This window comes from Hyperolius riggenbachi, chromosome 5 (genome assembly GCF_040937935.1).
Source record: "Hyperolius riggenbachi isolate aHypRig1 chromosome 5, aHypRig1.pri, whole genome shotgun sequence".
Taxonomy (NCBI): Eukaryota; Metazoa; Chordata; class Amphibia; order Anura; family Hyperoliidae; genus Hyperolius; species Hyperolius riggenbachi.
This window is the reverse complement of record NC_090650.1, coordinates 395,583,241-395,600,034: the sequence shown is the minus strand read 5'-3', so window position 1 is coordinate 395,600,034 and position 16,794 is coordinate 395,583,241. Positions and strand designations below refer to the sequence as shown.

The 16,794-nt window shown below is 44.8% G+C and overlaps 1 protein-coding gene across 7 annotated transcripts in view; it reads left to right on the top strand.

Moving 5' to 3' along the window:
- WDR97 (WD repeat domain 97) overlaps window positions 1-16,794 on the top strand; it is a 100,876-nt gene that overhangs the window by 56,733 nt on the left and 27,349 nt on the right. For all 7 annotated transcript variants that reach the window (XR_011020967.1, XM_068237830.1, XM_068237832.1 and 4 more), the window contains 5 exons: window positions 143-264; window positions 1,135-1,297; window positions 8,226-8,309; window positions 9,630-9,799; window positions 12,634-12,695. Coding sequence is in view for 6 of the 7 variants with exons in the window: in XM_068237830.1 (XP_068093931.1) it covers window positions 143-264; window positions 1,135-1,297; window positions 8,226-8,309; window positions 9,630-9,799; window positions 12,634-12,695 (601 nt within the window). In the remaining variant the exon portion in view is untranslated. The remainder of the gene's footprint in view (window positions 1-142; window positions 265-1,134; window positions 1,298-8,225; window positions 8,310-9,629; window positions 9,800-12,633; window positions 12,696-16,794) is intronic.

The following is a 16,794-nucleotide window of genomic DNA, read 5'->3' as shown; positions in this document are numbered from 1 at the left end:
ATGTCCAATGTCTTGAGCCTCTCGCAATCAGTCTTGTGAAGGACAGTAAAAAATTGTGATTTGATTCCGTTTACAAGCTTATGTGACTTACTTGTCGTGTGACCCTCTAATATAATAATCTGTCTTTTGTGTTGTATTCCAGGCAAAGGAAAAGTTGGACTTTCTCTGGCTATGTTTGCGCTTCCTGATTGAGCTGTCTGGCAGTAACCGGCAGCTGGTACTGGCACTGCTGATGAGTTGCGTCCTGGTGCACCCTTCACACAGGTAAGTACATTACCGTAAACAAATACACTTCCCATCCCTACTGTTGTTTGCTGCTTGTAAACCCATTGGAGACGTGTTATATATGTTTTTCCAACTGGGATAACATTTAATAAGGACAAAGTTAGAGATAAATATTATAGACAAGAGGACAAGGTCTACGTATGGAGGGCAATTTTACCAGCTGTTTAGGGAGGGTTGGTCAGAGTAACATTGGTTAAGATGTTCAGTATCTTACCACAAAATATAATGATGGCAAAGTCTACACTTGCATTTAAAAAGGTTCTTAGATGCTTTCCTTAAAGAGGAACCCAGGATTGAACTTCATTCCAATCAGTAGCCGATACTCCCTTTCCCACAAGAAATATCTCCTGTTTCTCTAATAGCGCATCAGGGGGGGTCTGTAGGGCTGTTGTGGTTAAAACCTCTCCCATAGTGTGATGTCAGGGCCATGGCACTGACAGTTTCCTGTCTGTGAACCTCTATGCATTGTGGGAAATAATGGCTGTTTCCAACTTCCAAGCAAGCAATATCTCACTATATATATAACCTTTCAGCTTATCACTCTGTTGCAGAGTGTGTAGAGGGTATGTTCATACATAATTGTAGTTGCTGTCTTTTTTTTTTTCTTTTCTGCCAGTAGTAAAGATGCTGACCAGCAGGGTCAGGGTGGATCAAACAACATGAACAAATTACATGACGTATGTCAATCATTTTTTGGTTGAGGCAGGTGGCAGCTGTGAAAAGTCTAAGTGTAGGCAGAGGTAAATTACAGTGTATTGTGTAGCTGATACATGCGTGTTCTTGCACAATGAATACATGTCAGGAGCATCCTATCTCAGTAACAGCAGCACTGTGTCTCCTGTGATCCAGGGAAAGGTTCCTCAGCCTCTTCCGAGACATTGGTGTGGAGGATCCACATGGCTTCATTGGAAGGCAGGTTAGTGCCTGGGACACATGGGAACACACAGAGAACATACGGACTCTGAAGAGGACCTGTGAAGACTGGCTGGAGAGCTGGACTGTGCTGCTAACAGTAAGTGAAACATTTTCTGGTACCAGGCACCATTTAAGACCATTAAAAAAAAATCATATTGACTTTCATGTTCCCTATGACTTCTGAGAGACACATTATAGAAGGTTTCTGTTCATATGGCTCGGAAATAGTCCTTGTGCTTCCATAGCTAACCCATTTCCTGCTTTGTCACCATCGAGGGCGGGCGAGGGAGAAGAGAAACTCCCCAGGTCACATATCTATTACATTTTGTTTACATCCAATACTTAAAAGAATATATCTTAAACCCTATACATCAGTGTCAGAGTTACAGATTTTCAATCCGACTGGCCCAACATGAATTCTGTATCTCAAATCCTCAGAGCCTGGACTCAGCTGCTGCCTACAGTCACCAATAGTTATCAGCATATATAGATGTCCTTCACCAAGGCGAGATAAAATGTTCCAATAAAACAAAAACAATTAATTTACAAAGTAACCGCAATAAAACCAGTGTACAGATACTCACATTGTGGGCCGTCGCAATACGGAACCTCAATATGTAAACAGCATATTGTTTTTGACAAATACACTAGGGAATTCACATAATTGCAGAAGACAAATGCCCAATCTCCAGTGCCCGACCGGTTTCGGCACAACTTTGGAAATAAATTATTTTGTGACTTTGGAAATAAATTGTTTGTGCTTTAATGGGACATTTGACTACCAGATCCTTTATCTTGCCTTGGTCACCCATATATATGGAGCATTGTTGGGTCCAAGCACTGATGATTTGTGATACGTGTTTGATGACATCAAAGTGAATGTGATGGCCTCAGCAGCTGGCTGTGACCCTGTTGTTTCTGTTATCTGGTTGGAAAGCGCCGGTATTTTTCATCTGAATCTCCTACATAAATTGTGTCTTTATCACACAGAACTGGTAACACATTCAAATATGTCACCATGAGTTAGCCTAAAACATCTCTGATCTCCCTGGTGATCATTGAGAAACTGCTATATCTTGGTTTGTTGCTGAAAAAAAAATCACAGTAGCCACAATTCTTGTGGTGTTATGACAACACATTTGGGCTACTGTGGCCTGCAGACTGTGGCATAGCTAAGGAACTTTGGGCCCCCATTGCAGTGCAGTGGGCCCCCCATGCATTGTATACATAATTCACGTGGCGCAACATCCACAGTATGACATCCACAGTATGAGAGGTGTGAGCAGAGGAGAGGAACAGTTTGTTAATGATTACCCCTATTCAAGACATATATAGAAGAGAACATTATCATCATAGCACCATTAAAGAGCTAATACTGTGGTTGATGGAGGGCCCCTCTTGTCCAAGGGCCCCAGTACAGTCACAATCTCTGCACCCCCTATTGCTACGCAACTGCCTGCAGAGCCACAGACTGACATCAGCCTCTGGGGAAATAGCAAATAACAGGAAGCACTAGAGATCATGGGAAGTGTAGTTTTTGTGCCAACAAACAGCTGACGCAGGAGGAAGCATCAGCCCCAGTTACCTTACTGAATTGAGGCCATAATATTCTCTAAAAATAACCATTCAAGCATTTTCAATTATGAAAAGTACCTCAAATTGGTGAAAAAGTACTATCAACTTTATTTTGAATATTTTCATGCTCGCTGGTGGGTTAAAAAGCCTCTTATAAAAAATTGTGAAAATATTACCTAGGAGAAAACTCTCTGTTGCCCATTGTTATTAATGTGACACAATCAGGGCCGGCGCTATAAGTAAGGCAGAGGGGGCAATTGCCCCCGGGCCCCAGAGTCCCTGGGGGCCCCCTTTGCCCGCCAAACATGTCCGCCTGCCCGTCCCAGCCGTGGGAGCTAGTGGATGCTTTGGCCAGCTGCCATCTCTTGGTGTGTGTTGTCTGACTGCCTGGGTGCTGGTGCAGGCGGTGCTGAGATTGATGGAAGGGAGAGACCATATGTACCTGATCCCTGGCGGTGGTTGGCATCCTGGTCTCCATGGCTTCCTTCATACATGCGGCCAGATGTAGCGGCGCTCCCTCTCCCCCCCATGTGACACAGGCATGGACGTCACGTCAGTGCGTCCATGCCTGCGAGGAAAGAAGAAGCTCCAGCACTGCTGGCTGCACGGATGTGCCTGAGCCTGATTTCGCCGGTGAGTCAGGCAGTTTTACATTGCAGAGTGAAGGCTGCTCAACTCTCCGTTCTGGTGAGGGGTTCTTGAAGCCTGGCAGGTAAAACTTAAAAGTGAGGGTGGAGGGAGTTTGGGACTTCAAGTCTGACATGCAAATCCTCAAAGTGCCCATGCCACTTTCTCTTTCTATCACAGGCTAGAAAATCAAAGAGGATCTAAGCTTTGAATGTATTTTTTTTTCCAGTGCAGTCCGCTGTCATTTTTGGAAACGAGTAAAGCCATTTCATTGATATCCTGTGTGTTTATTGTAACATATCTGCGTGATATTCTCTTGTCCACTGTAACATTGCATGTTTTATGCCATGTGTCAGGCTTTCCACCTATATTTAACATGCTGGAATATGTGGTCGTGCCCCACGCATGTTCCGTAGCTGAGCTGCATTGAAGTAACTCACCAGTCCCGGCGGCTACTCTGTTCTGATCTCCGTCTTCCGCCACGCTGCCTTCATCTTCTCAATGCCCGGCCATGTTATTTACCCATAACATGCGCCGGACAAAGAAGATGCAGGCAACGTGGCGAAAGACGGAGATCAGACCAGAGCAGCCGCCGGGACAGGTGAGTTACTTCAATGCAGCTCCGCTACGGAACATGCGTGAGTCTCAACCACTGGGGGGTGCTCTGAGCCCTGGAGCAATTGTTTGGGACTTGGGGGTTCCAGTCGAGCGGGTAACCTGGGGGCTGACTTTTCTGGAGGGGGGTAGGGGGCCCCCAAGTTAATTTTGCCCTGGGGCCCTCGCATGGCTTACACCGGCCCTGGACACAATGGGCTGTAGCAGACCGGTGAAGTAGCAAAAAATATCAAATCAATGAATCTTACGCTCCTCATGTGCAGTATGGAGTCGCCCGTCTTCAGAAGCACTCAGAGACACACGTGCTTATGGGGCCTTCTGATTACTCCCGAAGGCATATAACACCAGTTGATCGAATAACTTCATTGAGGGGACAGCAGTGGCATAGCTCTTAAAGTGGACCCCAATACAAGATTTCAGAAATAAAATCTATTTTCTAAATTATAATAATAAATAGCAGCCTTTTTTTCAGCTGCATAATGACAAATATAAAATATTTTACATTTATTGTAGGAACCCCTCCCTTCCTTTCATATTGCCGGGACAGAATCCGGCAGACTGGTGGAGTAGGAGGTGTCTAGCAAAGGAGGAATGCTAATGGCTGCCACCTGTATAACCCTAGTTATGAAAAAAGAAGGGTGAAAAGCATGCACTGAAATGCTCATAGGCTTGAAAGAGTGTTTATTTATCTTTGTATGTGTCAGAGTGGTGCAACTAAATATTTTGAATTAAAAAATGTTTAGTTTGGATCCGCTTTAACTGTGCCTTTTTCAGAGGCACAGTCCCTCTTTGGGAACTAAATTCCCCTGTCCCTCTTCCTCATCTGTCCCTCTTTCAGGACTCATGTACAGATCTGTGTAAATATATGTATTTTTCTATTGAACCCAAGGATATGGAGACTGGCATGTTTATTTCCTTTTAAATAATATACATTGCCTGGCAGTCCTGCTGATCCTCTGCCTCTAATACCACAGAAGACAGAGAAAAGGCTAACGTGCTTTAGACGGTGATGTGTCCTTCACCATGGCCCCCAGATGCTTTTAAAACCTGCTGATCCTGCAGTGTCACTAAATACTGTTTGGTGGACCTAAATGAACTCTAAACACCTAATCTGTGTACCTCGAAGAGATAAGGAACAGCCTTTCCTTATCAATGTTCTATCAAAACAGTGATCGAGATAGACTTTATTGTCAAGAGATTTACATCACATTCAATCTCTTTATCTAATGTCTAGTCTACTGAACATATCTAATCTCATAGTTTATCATGGCTTTTAGCCAGTGTATATATATATATATATATATATATATATATATATATATATATATATATATATATATATATATATATATATATACACTGTACAGCGCTGCGTAATATGTTGGCGCTATATAAATACTAAATAATAATAATAATAAATTAGCAGATCAGCAACTCTCAGCACAAATTTCCTTTAAACAGCTGCAGTGCTGCTTCTCACCACAAGAGGGAGAAAATCACTTATGAAATGGGATGCAAGGAAGCACTTGTTCTACGTAAACACTGCATTGTGAGCAATTTTTTCCTGTACAGGTTAAGAAAAAAACTACACATGGTGTATCTAGGTGTTATGAGAACCTGAACTGAAAATAAAAAGTCAAAACAACCATAGACAGGTCATACTTACCTCCTATGTAGTCTACTCCTCAATCCCTTTCTCCTCTCCTGCGTCCCATTTGTCCACGGTGATCAATTGATTTCTCTGTCCTCTGTCCTCCATTACCCCATAACAGCTTCCTGGTCAGCACAGTGTTAAACTGTAATATTTCCCACTTGAGCCATAGGGAAACATGGACATTACCTTGCACATTCAGTTGTAACAGACAGCTGCTGATATATAACTGACAGCAACTGGTATATTTCAGTTCTGACAAAATATTGTCAGAACTGGAAGGGATCACTGTAAGAAGAAAATAGTGAACATCTGAGAGGAACTGGCAGTGAGGTTAGTGTGTAATATTCATTTGCAGCTACGTCATGTGTTTATTTTAAATAGTTTTACTTGCTTCAGGTTCCCTTTAAAGAGGAACTGTAGTGAAAATAACATAATGAATAAAATTGCTTATTTTTTACAATACTTATTTATACATTATTTAGTCAGTGTTGCCCATTGTAAAATATTTCCTCTCCCTGCTTTACATTCTGAAATTTATCACAGGTGGTGACCTCTTTAGTCCTGCGGAGTGATCTGTATGGAATGTTCATTACTGAGAGTTCTATGCACAGAGGGAGATGCTGCTTGCTTGGCAGTAGTGTTGTCCGGGTCATGAACGATTCAGATCTTTGATCCGAATCTCTTTTGTGAGGCGAATCATCCGGATCAGCAAAATGAACAGATTTGGATCAAAAGGGGTGGAGCCAGGAGTGGCACGCCCCCCTCTCTCAGCGGGCACCGGGGTCCTGGAAGCAGAGCGGAGATGGATCGCTCAGTTGGAGGGGAGCCAGCCAGCCTTGCATGGACAGGTAGTTGGGAGAGGGGACATGGGTGCCACTGCCAGATATGTGTGGAGCACACTACTGGCTGCAATGTGCTGCTGATTATAGGCTGTCTGTTGTAGTTGTGAACAAATGGGAAACTTTTGGCTGAGAAGCACAGCTCTGTAACTCTGCAGACAGAGTGCTGGGCTGAATGAATGACAGGACAGGCACTGTGATTGCTGTGCAATATAATCCTCCTGCACTCTGCTCTAAACAGCTGCACTTATCTTCTCCCTAAATTTATGAGGTGTTCGAGGTGAGAAAAGGGGAATGCTTTCTTTCACTGTGAGACGTTTGCATTCAGTGTATACAGATGAACATATAGGTGAAATATATGTAAAGCATATGATTGCAATTGGGTATTGTGTGCAAAAAAACATTTCTGCTCTCTGCTCGCCCCTCTTCGTTCACCTCCTCCCTTCTGTTCACTCCCTGACCGTCTCTGTCCACCATCCCCCCTTTTCTGTCCGTCCACCATCCCCCCTTCTCTGTCCGTCCACCCCCCTCCCCTTCTCTGTCCGTCCACCCCCCCCTCCCCTCCCCTTCTCTTGTCTGTCCACCCCCCCTCCCCTTGTCTGTCCACTGCAGGAAAAGTCCTGTCTTGCTAGTCATTTCGGAGCTAGTCTACTTTAGGGGACCCACCGTAAATCCCCATAGAGAACTGGAGCTGTGCTGAAAACGGAACAAATTTCCGCTTTCAGCTCTTTTAAACCCCCACAAGTTATACATGTATGGAAAGCTCAGAATCTGCTGTAACGAATGATGCCACTTTCGGTGAGAAGAAACTGAAACTAACCGTGAACGAGGCGCCAAAAGGCCGCAATCGCGGCTCCGTCGGCCATCTTACATCTGTGCTGGCTCATATTGTTCTCCCTCCTCATTGGAGGGATTGTTAGCTGGGGGCGTGCCAGAGGAAAAAAAAAAAACGTCAGTAGCTAATTTTGTGTTGGTCTTGTCCGGGGAGAAGGGAGAGCAGTTTCTGGCACGCCCCCAGCTAACAATCCCTCCAATGAGGAGGGAGAAAAATATGAGCAGCACAGAAGTAAGATGGCCGACGGAGCCGCGATCGCGGCAGTTCCGGCGCTTCCTACATGATGAGTTGTACCTTTTGCTCACCGAAAGTAGCATTATTCATTAGAGCAGATTCTAACCTTTCCAAAGATATATAGCTTGTGGGGGTTTAAAAGAGCTGAAAGCGGAAAATTTGTTCCGTTTTCAGCACAGCTCCAATTCTCTATGGGGATTTACGGTGGGTCCCCTAAAGTAGACTAGCTCCGTCATTTCACCCCCGAATGCTTCCCTAGTAAAATGATCCGAGATTCGGATTAAAGATCCGGATCTTTTCAATGATCCGATTCGAATCATCCGAATCATTAAAAAGATCCAAACTTCCCATCTCTACTTGGCAGTTGGAAAAGCTGTTATTTCCCACAATACAACGAGGTTCACAGATAGCAAAGTGTCAGGACCAAGGTCATTGTGGAAGGGGTTTCACCACAATATCAGCCATACAGATCCCCCTGATGAGCTATTTGATAAAAAAAAGTAAAGATCTTTCAGAGAAAAGGGGGTGTTAGCTACTGATTGGGATGAACTTCAATCCTGGGTTAAAGTTCCTCTTTAAGAAAGACCATAAAATGCCCTTGGCGGAAGTCATATCAGTAATATTGCCACCTCTCTGGCCTTTACAGGATTTTCTACGCTCAGCAATGTCTCAAGATCCACAGAAATCACACAGAGACCGTGGAAAGGCTCCTCCCACATCACAGAGTCAGGTGAGAATAATACAGAAGAATTACAATCATTCTGTCACTGGTAGTAATGGTGATCATATACAGTACATGGGATCGGATCTACCCATCTCATCTGTTCACCCCCTATATACTGCAGTCAATCAAAAACCTTCCATTTTGGACAGTTTAGCAAAAAGAGTGGTTGAGTGTCACGGTAAGTTTTTATAGAAATCTAAAACTTTGTAGTTCACTGAAGGGTTCAATGATCAGTTTTTGTGCTGTAATCTGATATCAAAGCGGACCTGAACTTAGAACTTCCTCTCTGCTGTGAAAAGATAAGCAACAGCATAATAACCTTTACAGGAAAAATTTTTTTGTTACAGCTGATACAAATCCTGCAATAAATCTGCAGTGTCTCCTTCCTGCTTTCATGGAAGCACACACATTGTTAACCTCCTGTGTCTACAATTTAGCTGCTGTGCCATGGCAGAGGAGATTCCGGAGCTGACACAGGTGAGAGATCAAATTTTGGTGGTGATCAGTCACAAATGAGGGGGAATGAGACAGGCTAAACTCTCTAAATACACAGAGGGTGCATTTCTCTCTGTTTTCCTTCTGTCCTGTGCACAGACGCCTGGTGCCGCAAGGCTCCCCCTACCCTCTCCCACCAGATTGTGGGGTCACCTCCAGGTGGTGAACTGACTTGCGGCGTTTAATAGACGCCACGCCAGTTCACTCCCCGCAGCCCGTAGCTCACCTCAGCCTGCGGGAGTCTGTGATTTCTGGCAGGCAGAGCAGGGCTATGGGAAAATGGCGTTCGAAGCCTTGCACTGGAGACTATTTTTGTCTCTAGTACAGGACTTCGGCGCCATCTTCCTGTAGCCCTGCTCTGCCTGTGTCAGCATGGGAGTTTCGTAGCCGCTGGCTGCAGGAAGATCATTGGAGGAGCTGTGCGCCGGGAGAGGAGTCTTCTGCTGGTGAGTAAGTACTTTTTTTTTAAAGAGGAACTGTAGCAACAGCGCCCCCGCTGGAGCCAGAAAAGGTATATAAATCAGCGCTTATCAGCGCTGGTCAGGTTGTCGAGGGAGGATTCCGGGACACTTCAGGGGAGCCAGCGCTGGACTGCCTGCAGCTACAGGGATGGGGGAAGCCTCATTGGGACCCTGAGGCTTCCCCCTCCCGAGATGAGTACCCCCCAGGGGTACTTTTTTTTTGTTACAGGTTCTCTTTAAACACATTCTCAGGGAATGTCTTTCAGTGTGACAACCACCGCTGTATATGGAAAAAAATGACCCACCACCACCACCAGCACCATGGCAGCATGACCTCTGACCTCCATAATCTGTGGGCTTCTCTCTGCAGGGACATATCCGATCCAGCCAACGTCAGGTGGATAGTTTGGCCATTGATGTGGCACCTTCCGATGTTCTGAATTACTTTTGTGAGGTCCAGCTGAGGAAGGAGATCCAGCAGATGAGAGGGGCAGCTCCAGGAGACGGCAGCACGGTGCTGGCACTTCCACCTATACACAGGTAACATGGATAGCTTATATAGTGTGTAATCTATGTTAACGCTGGCCAGATGGACCTCATGGAAGATTCATTCCAATATAAAACAAACTAGATTCTTGAAAGAGGTTCAGTTGTTTCAAAGGGCTTTTTACGCATACATGCTATTGTAAATTTACCGGTGGCATTAATTACAATTCCCCCTCCAGGCCGCCATGGACTCAGGGGTAAGATGCTATTGCTGGCGGCTGAATTGCACTGGTTTTTCATAATTGTGGGCTCTGTCTTTTGCTGTTGCCCAAATTACCCTTTGAGCTTCTATCTATGGCGGAGCCCAAATGTCCAGCGCCGCTTTTACCTTCTTTCCGTGTATTGGAGGGAATTTTAAAGGACACCTGAAGTCAGAGCGATATGAAGACTGCCATATTTATATCCTAGCAATACCAGTTCCCTGGCAGCCCTGCTTATCTATTTGGTTTCACTAGTGTGAATAACACACCTGAAACAAGGATGCTTCTAATCTAGTCAAACTTCACTCAGAGCATCTGATCTGCATGCTTGTTCAGGGTCTATGGCTGATGCTGGATACACACGGTGCGTTCCCGCACTCGACGCGCCGCTCGATTCCCGTCAACTCGATTATTTCCGACATGTCCGATTCGCGTTTCGATGGATCGTTAGGTCGATTTGGCATACTTTACATGTGAATCGACTTAACAATCATCGAAATGCGCTTGGAAATGCTCGGAAATAATTGAGAGGGCGGGAATCGAGCAGCGCATGGAGTGCAGGAGCGCACCGTGTGTACCCAGCATAAGAGTATTACAGGCAGAAGATCAGCAGGCCAGCCAGGCAATTTGCATTCTTTAAAAGGAAATAAATATGGCAGCCTCCATATCTCTCTCACTTCAGGTGTCATTTAATTGAGCGGATTTTTTTCTTGCGGAAAGTAGGATTATGCGTATTTTACTAGACTGACTGTCTTGTGCAGGTTTAAGTTCAATGTGGAGGAACAATTGTGAAATCAGTGTAGAAGTAAATAATAGAATAAATCATGCTATAATCAAATTGAATATTTTATACCAATGCTGTTTCTATATATTCACTATATTTTAATAAGTCTAAACATTCCCTGTGTGTAAAATTATTCATTTTTACTACAGAAAGCAGTAGAAGCTTTCTTATCTCTGGTTATCGGCAAAGGCAAGAATCTCTCTGCCCGTGTCTTCACTCTGCTCCCCCTCCTTTTCTGTTGTAGTGATCCAGCTGCTGCCAGGGTAATGTGTCTATCCACCAAAGGGAGGGAGGAAAGTTGTAGAGTGAAGACACAGGCAGATACCGTATATACTCGAATATAAGTCGACCCCGTATATAAGTCGACCCCAATATTTGACCTTCTTAAACTGGAATTTGTTGATTTCTCAAGTATAAGTCGTCCCACTGTACAACTCCCCACACAGATAGTAGTCGTCCTATATTTTATATATTTTTTTAAACATATTTTGTAATAATTATCCTTTAAGGAGATTACTGTACATTTTTTATATTTTGTTTTTAGATGTATGAAGCAAGATACCTGGAGCAAATGAACCTGCATGATATCCATGCATCTTCCCCACACTGTGCTGCTGTTAATGTGTTAATACATAACATTAACAGCAGCACAGTGTTATATGCTTGTAGATGACAAGGGTTACTTGTTCCAGGTATCTTGCCTCAGATCTGGCTGGGATGGATACCTGCTGGCTGTAGGATCAATACCGCTGCTCTCCCTGGCGCTGCACAGTGATACTATAATCACTGTATAAACAGCGCTGACACATCAAGGGGAGCGTCAGTTAGACAGGCTGAGCTTGTAACAGTGATGCGGCTGGGGGAGCGGAGCTTAAATTGCCAGTGCCCTGTCAGGAAAAGCTGCTTGCATCAGGGACAGATGGCGAGGACAGATCGGGGGCTGGATCGGAGGGATTTAGAGCAGATCCTACCCCTGCAGCAGTTGTAGGAGCTGCTTTAAATCCCTCCGTTCCAGCCACAGATCACTGTCCTTGCCAGCTGTGCCTGATGAAAGCAGCTTTTCTTGACAGGACACCGGCAATTTAAGCTCCACCCCCAGCTGCATCACTGTCCCGTGCCCAGCCTGTCCAATTGCTGCTCCCCCCTGAAGTGTCAGCGCTGTTTATACAGCGAGTGCCAGGGAGAGAGCTGCGTTAGTCCTCTAAGCCAGCTAAATGAGGCACAGTGAGCAGCTTCTACCCCCGCAGCTGCCGTAACATCACATGCTGGGCGGGGGTCAGCATTCTCAGCTGCCGCTCAAGGGCATAAGTAATGAGCGGGGGTTAGTCCATTCTCCTGCTTGCAGGGGGGAGCGGCATTGTGGCATCTAGGAATCTTAGCAGAGCAGGGGGACGCAAACTGTCCGGCTGGCCGCATTTGGGGGGGGGGGGGCAGAATTCAGCAAATGCAGAGCAGAGGGGTGGCTTGATACTCGGCTACAAGTCAGAAATTTAGGTCTGACGCGAGTATAAGTCAACCCCCCTACTTTACAAAACTAGATCAGACCTAAATTTCTCGACTTATAGTCTATACGGTAACTTCAGCTAGCAATGATTACATTTGCCAATTAACCAGAGATGAGCAAGCTTCTACTGCTCTCTGCGGGGAAAGTAAACATTTTTACACACAGGAAATACTTTGGAATGCTTTCAAATGTTCTTTTAGGTAACTAAGAGTACGGTAGTTACTGAAATGTTTGTTTTGGGAGTATTATCCTACTTTTACATAAGTGCTTTATTCCACACTTTGAACTTGGTACTTAGTGGTACTTGGTGGCTTTAACATTCACTCTGCACATTTTGCAGGAAGCGTGCATTGCTGCGCCTGGGAGAGTCCCGAATGTATGTAAAACCCAGAGATCAGAAAGGTGAGATAATGTGCACTATCATAGACCTTTATGTTCTCTCTCTCTCTCTCTCTCAATCTCTCTCTCTCTCTCTCTCTCTCTCTCTCTCTCCTTCCTTTTTCATTGGCTCAAAGAAGATAACGCCTCGCTTTTTCTTTTTGTATGCATTTTACGTTTTATTGATATTCATAGCCTGTAGACTCTGAACACAAATACATAATCAATGTGCACATGTAAATGAGATAGAAAGGACCATCCTATGGTCTACCATGACCTGAGTGTTCAAGGACAACTAAAATGAGAAGAATATGGAAGCAGCCATATTTATTTCCTTTTAAGCAATACCAGTTGCCTGGCAGCACTGCTGATTTTTTTTTTTGTTGCAGTAGTGTCTGAATCACACCAGAGACAAACATGCAGCTAATCTTGTCAGATGTGACAATAATGTCAGAGACACCTGATCTGCTGCATGCTTGTTCAGGGTCTATGGCTAAAAGTATTAGAAGCAGAGGATCAGCAGGACAACCAGGCAGCTGGTATTGCTTAAAAGGAAATAAATATGGCAGCCTCCACATACCTCTCGCTTCAGTTGTCCTTTAAACAGAGATAGAAAGAACAGGAAAGAGGAAAATGAAAGAGGGAAAAATACATTATCCCAGATATTATAAATGATATGCATTCTTTCTTGAAGTTTAGCAGTTAACCATTCGATCTTAAAGATGTATTGAATTCTATTGCGGACTTCTAATATTGTTGGAGGGTTAACATCCTTGCAGTGTTTAGAGATGAGGCATAGAGCCTATATAAGATAATGATTCAAGGGTCTCTGAGACGGGGCATTTAGCTCTGGTTTTGGGAGGTGTGCATGAAATAGAGGCACCCTGAAATTTGGGTGCCCAAGATTAGCCGATAGAAGAATATCGGTATTGTACTTTTTCATTAGTAAAATATCTGTAAAATGTACCAATATGTTACTACAGCAATACCTAACCCTATTCTCACACAGAACCCTCCCTCTGCGATACCTAACCTTAACCACCATCCTCCCACCTGGACACCTAACCTTAACCCCTCCCCCATGGTTAACCTTGACCACCCCCTACCCATGCCTAATCTTAACCCCCCACCAAAGTTAACCTTAACCACCACCCCCACCTGGACATCTAACCCCCCCCCCCCCCCCCACACACACACAGCTAACCTTTACCACCCCCTACCCATGCCTAATCTTAACCCCCACAGTTAACTTTAACCACCACTCCCCACCAGGGCCGGGCCGAGGCATAGGCTGGAGAGGCTCCAGCCTCAGGGCGCAGTGTAGGAGGGGGCGCACAATTCATTCAGCTGGCATTCCTAATTGTGTATGAAAGAAATAAGAAAAGGGGATACATAGCAGTGACTGCAGATAGGAGAACTAGATATTAAGGTGTTGGGGAGGTTGTGGGCCCTGTGGCCCTCTTAGTCTAATAGCAATCAGTGTATGGCGGCCGGGGTGGGAGGGATGGAGGGGCGCACTTTGGTGTCTCAGCCTTGGGTGCTGGAGGACCTTGTCCCGGCTCTGCTCCCCACAGCTAACCTTAACCATCCCCCTGCCACCCGGACACCTTACCTTAAAACCCTGCCAGCCCCCACAGGTAACTTTAGCTGGCACATTTATAGGCACCTTTATAATTATCAGCAATTACCGACCCGAGTGCAAAATACAGCACAATGGGGTTGGTTCACTATAACACAAAGCGTGCCTTATCGGAGTTAACACGTCTTATCAGAGTTAACAGGCCTTATCAGAGTAGCATAGTGAGCACTACAAACTTATGCCTGCTAATAGGCAATGACGAGAGCTCCACTCATCCTGCCCTGAGCCCCTGCGGGGTGACAGACAGCCTATGGGGCCAAAGTGCAATGATAATGTCCTTTAAAGTGATTGGACCCGCAGGGGCTCTCGTCATTGCCAATTAGCAGGCACAAGTTTGTAGCGCTCACTATGCTACTCTGATAAGGCGTGTTAACTCTGATAAGGCACACTATTTGCTATAGTGAATCAATCCCAATATGGCTACAAATTTCACAGTAGTACCATTATTTATAAAGGTGCCTATGGCAGCATCTGAATTTCTGCTGGTGGCGGACGCCCACATTCCCTGCTTCCCCCTCCATTGGGAGAGCCAGCAAATGGATCCTGGGATCTTTCAGAACAGAGTTGTCAGTTTGGGTTTTGATGCAATATAACTTCATCCCAAAAAGGCCGTACTCCCCGTTTTTTTTCCTGCTGGTCATAGATTGTGCTCCCACATGCAACATTCATATATCACTGTCTATAGTCTCTTGGTCATAGATCATAAGCCGTGTTCCCTTTGTCATAGGTCATATGCTTGGGGCCATTAGCCATAGATCACAGGGCAGGTTCTCCAGGTCATTAATAATGATCTTCTGGCTATAGATCATATGTCTGCTCCACCTGGGCTTACATCAGATGCTGTGTTCTCCTAGCACTAGTCCTAGCTTATGATCTCACTGTCAGAGATCTAGTGTGCTGCTGTTCTCCTGAATGTAGATCGGAAGCCACGTTTGTCTTGTCATAGATCACAGGCCGTGTTTTCTTGGTCAGAGGTCACAGTCCATATTTATCAGATCATCAATCATGAATTGTGTTCTCCTAGTCATATATCTTGCTCTGTAATTTTCTGGATATCACAGGATGTATTTTGCTTGTCTCAGACCATGTCATGATTTTATAGTCATAGACAGGAGTTGATGACTTGCTTAAAGAAGCCCTGTAGCATAGCCCCCAACTGTCCCTCTTTGGGAGCCCTGGCCCTCTGTCCCTCTTTCATAGCTCCCAACTGTCCCTCTTTCGGAGGGACAGTCCCTCTTTGGGAGCCCTGTCCCTGTTTCCGAATCATTTGTCCCTCTTTCTTTGTAAATATATATATTTCTCTACTAAAAATGTGTTTGATTGACTCTAAACTTTATTCCCATCTTTTAAATTGATATAATACTTAATTTAAAAATGTTAAAATAAAGGAAAATGAATCAGGATAAAATGGACCAGTGTGATTTGAATTATAAAACAACATATTTTTCTTATGAAATCTTTATCGTATGCGTGACTAGGGGTGTGATGGGGCGTGATTAGGGGTGTGGCTTAAGTGTCCCTCTTTCTCATCTCAAAAAGTTGGGAGGTATGCCTCTTTCCTCCTCATTTGTCCCTCTTTCAGGACTTTGTCCCTCTTTCTATGTAAATATGTATTTCTCTACAGAAAAATGTGTTTGTTTGACTCTTAACTTTTTTCCCATCCTTTAAATTGATATATTACTAATTCTTTGGCGGGAGGGTTCAAATAAGAATGGATGCTGGGTAGTGCATAATATAATATTGGTAGACTCAGAATTGGCTTCAGTCAGAGGCAGCAAAGATGGAAAATGCCTGAAAGCTTTTTCTTTATTTCCTATACAGGGCAGTTTCTAGGCTAAATTGCACCCAGGGCGAGGAAGTAAAAATTGCGCCCCCTTTCCCCCACCCCTGTGGACTCGCTAATCCTTACTCTTTAGGGACAGTCACACAGCCACAGGTCACAAGTAGATCTGCCTACATACTAGTAGTAGTGACCAGCCGCTCATCCGGGAGGAAGCACTGCCAGGGAGCAGGAAAACACACAGGTGAAGAGAGCCCGGAAAGCCAATGCTGGGTGTGTATTTTATCCCACTAGTGGGGCTTGCACTCTCAAGCAGGTAGTCATAAGGATGCAATCTGTTTTTAAGTAGCGCTGTTCCTTTCCTCACCATGTACAAATGTAAGTAACTTTGGTCAGCTGCTCCCATGTAATAGCATTGCTTATTGATGTTTATGCAGAGCTTCGGTTTGGTTTCAAGGTGCATTTGTAGTTTCTTGTGGGGGCTCAGCGCACCTCTGATTGGTGGCCATTCGGAGGCGGCCTGGTGATGCGCTGATCCACCTTTGCGCAATTTAAAATTTTTACTTGGTAGTGCACCCAGGCTATGCATATGCATAATTTAGGATTAGTCAGTGTTAAGGCCCCTCCCATGGGGGATGACTTCTTCGCAGTGGGAGGGACGAGTACCTAATAAGTTGCATGCAAGCTATTACGGAAACCAACAT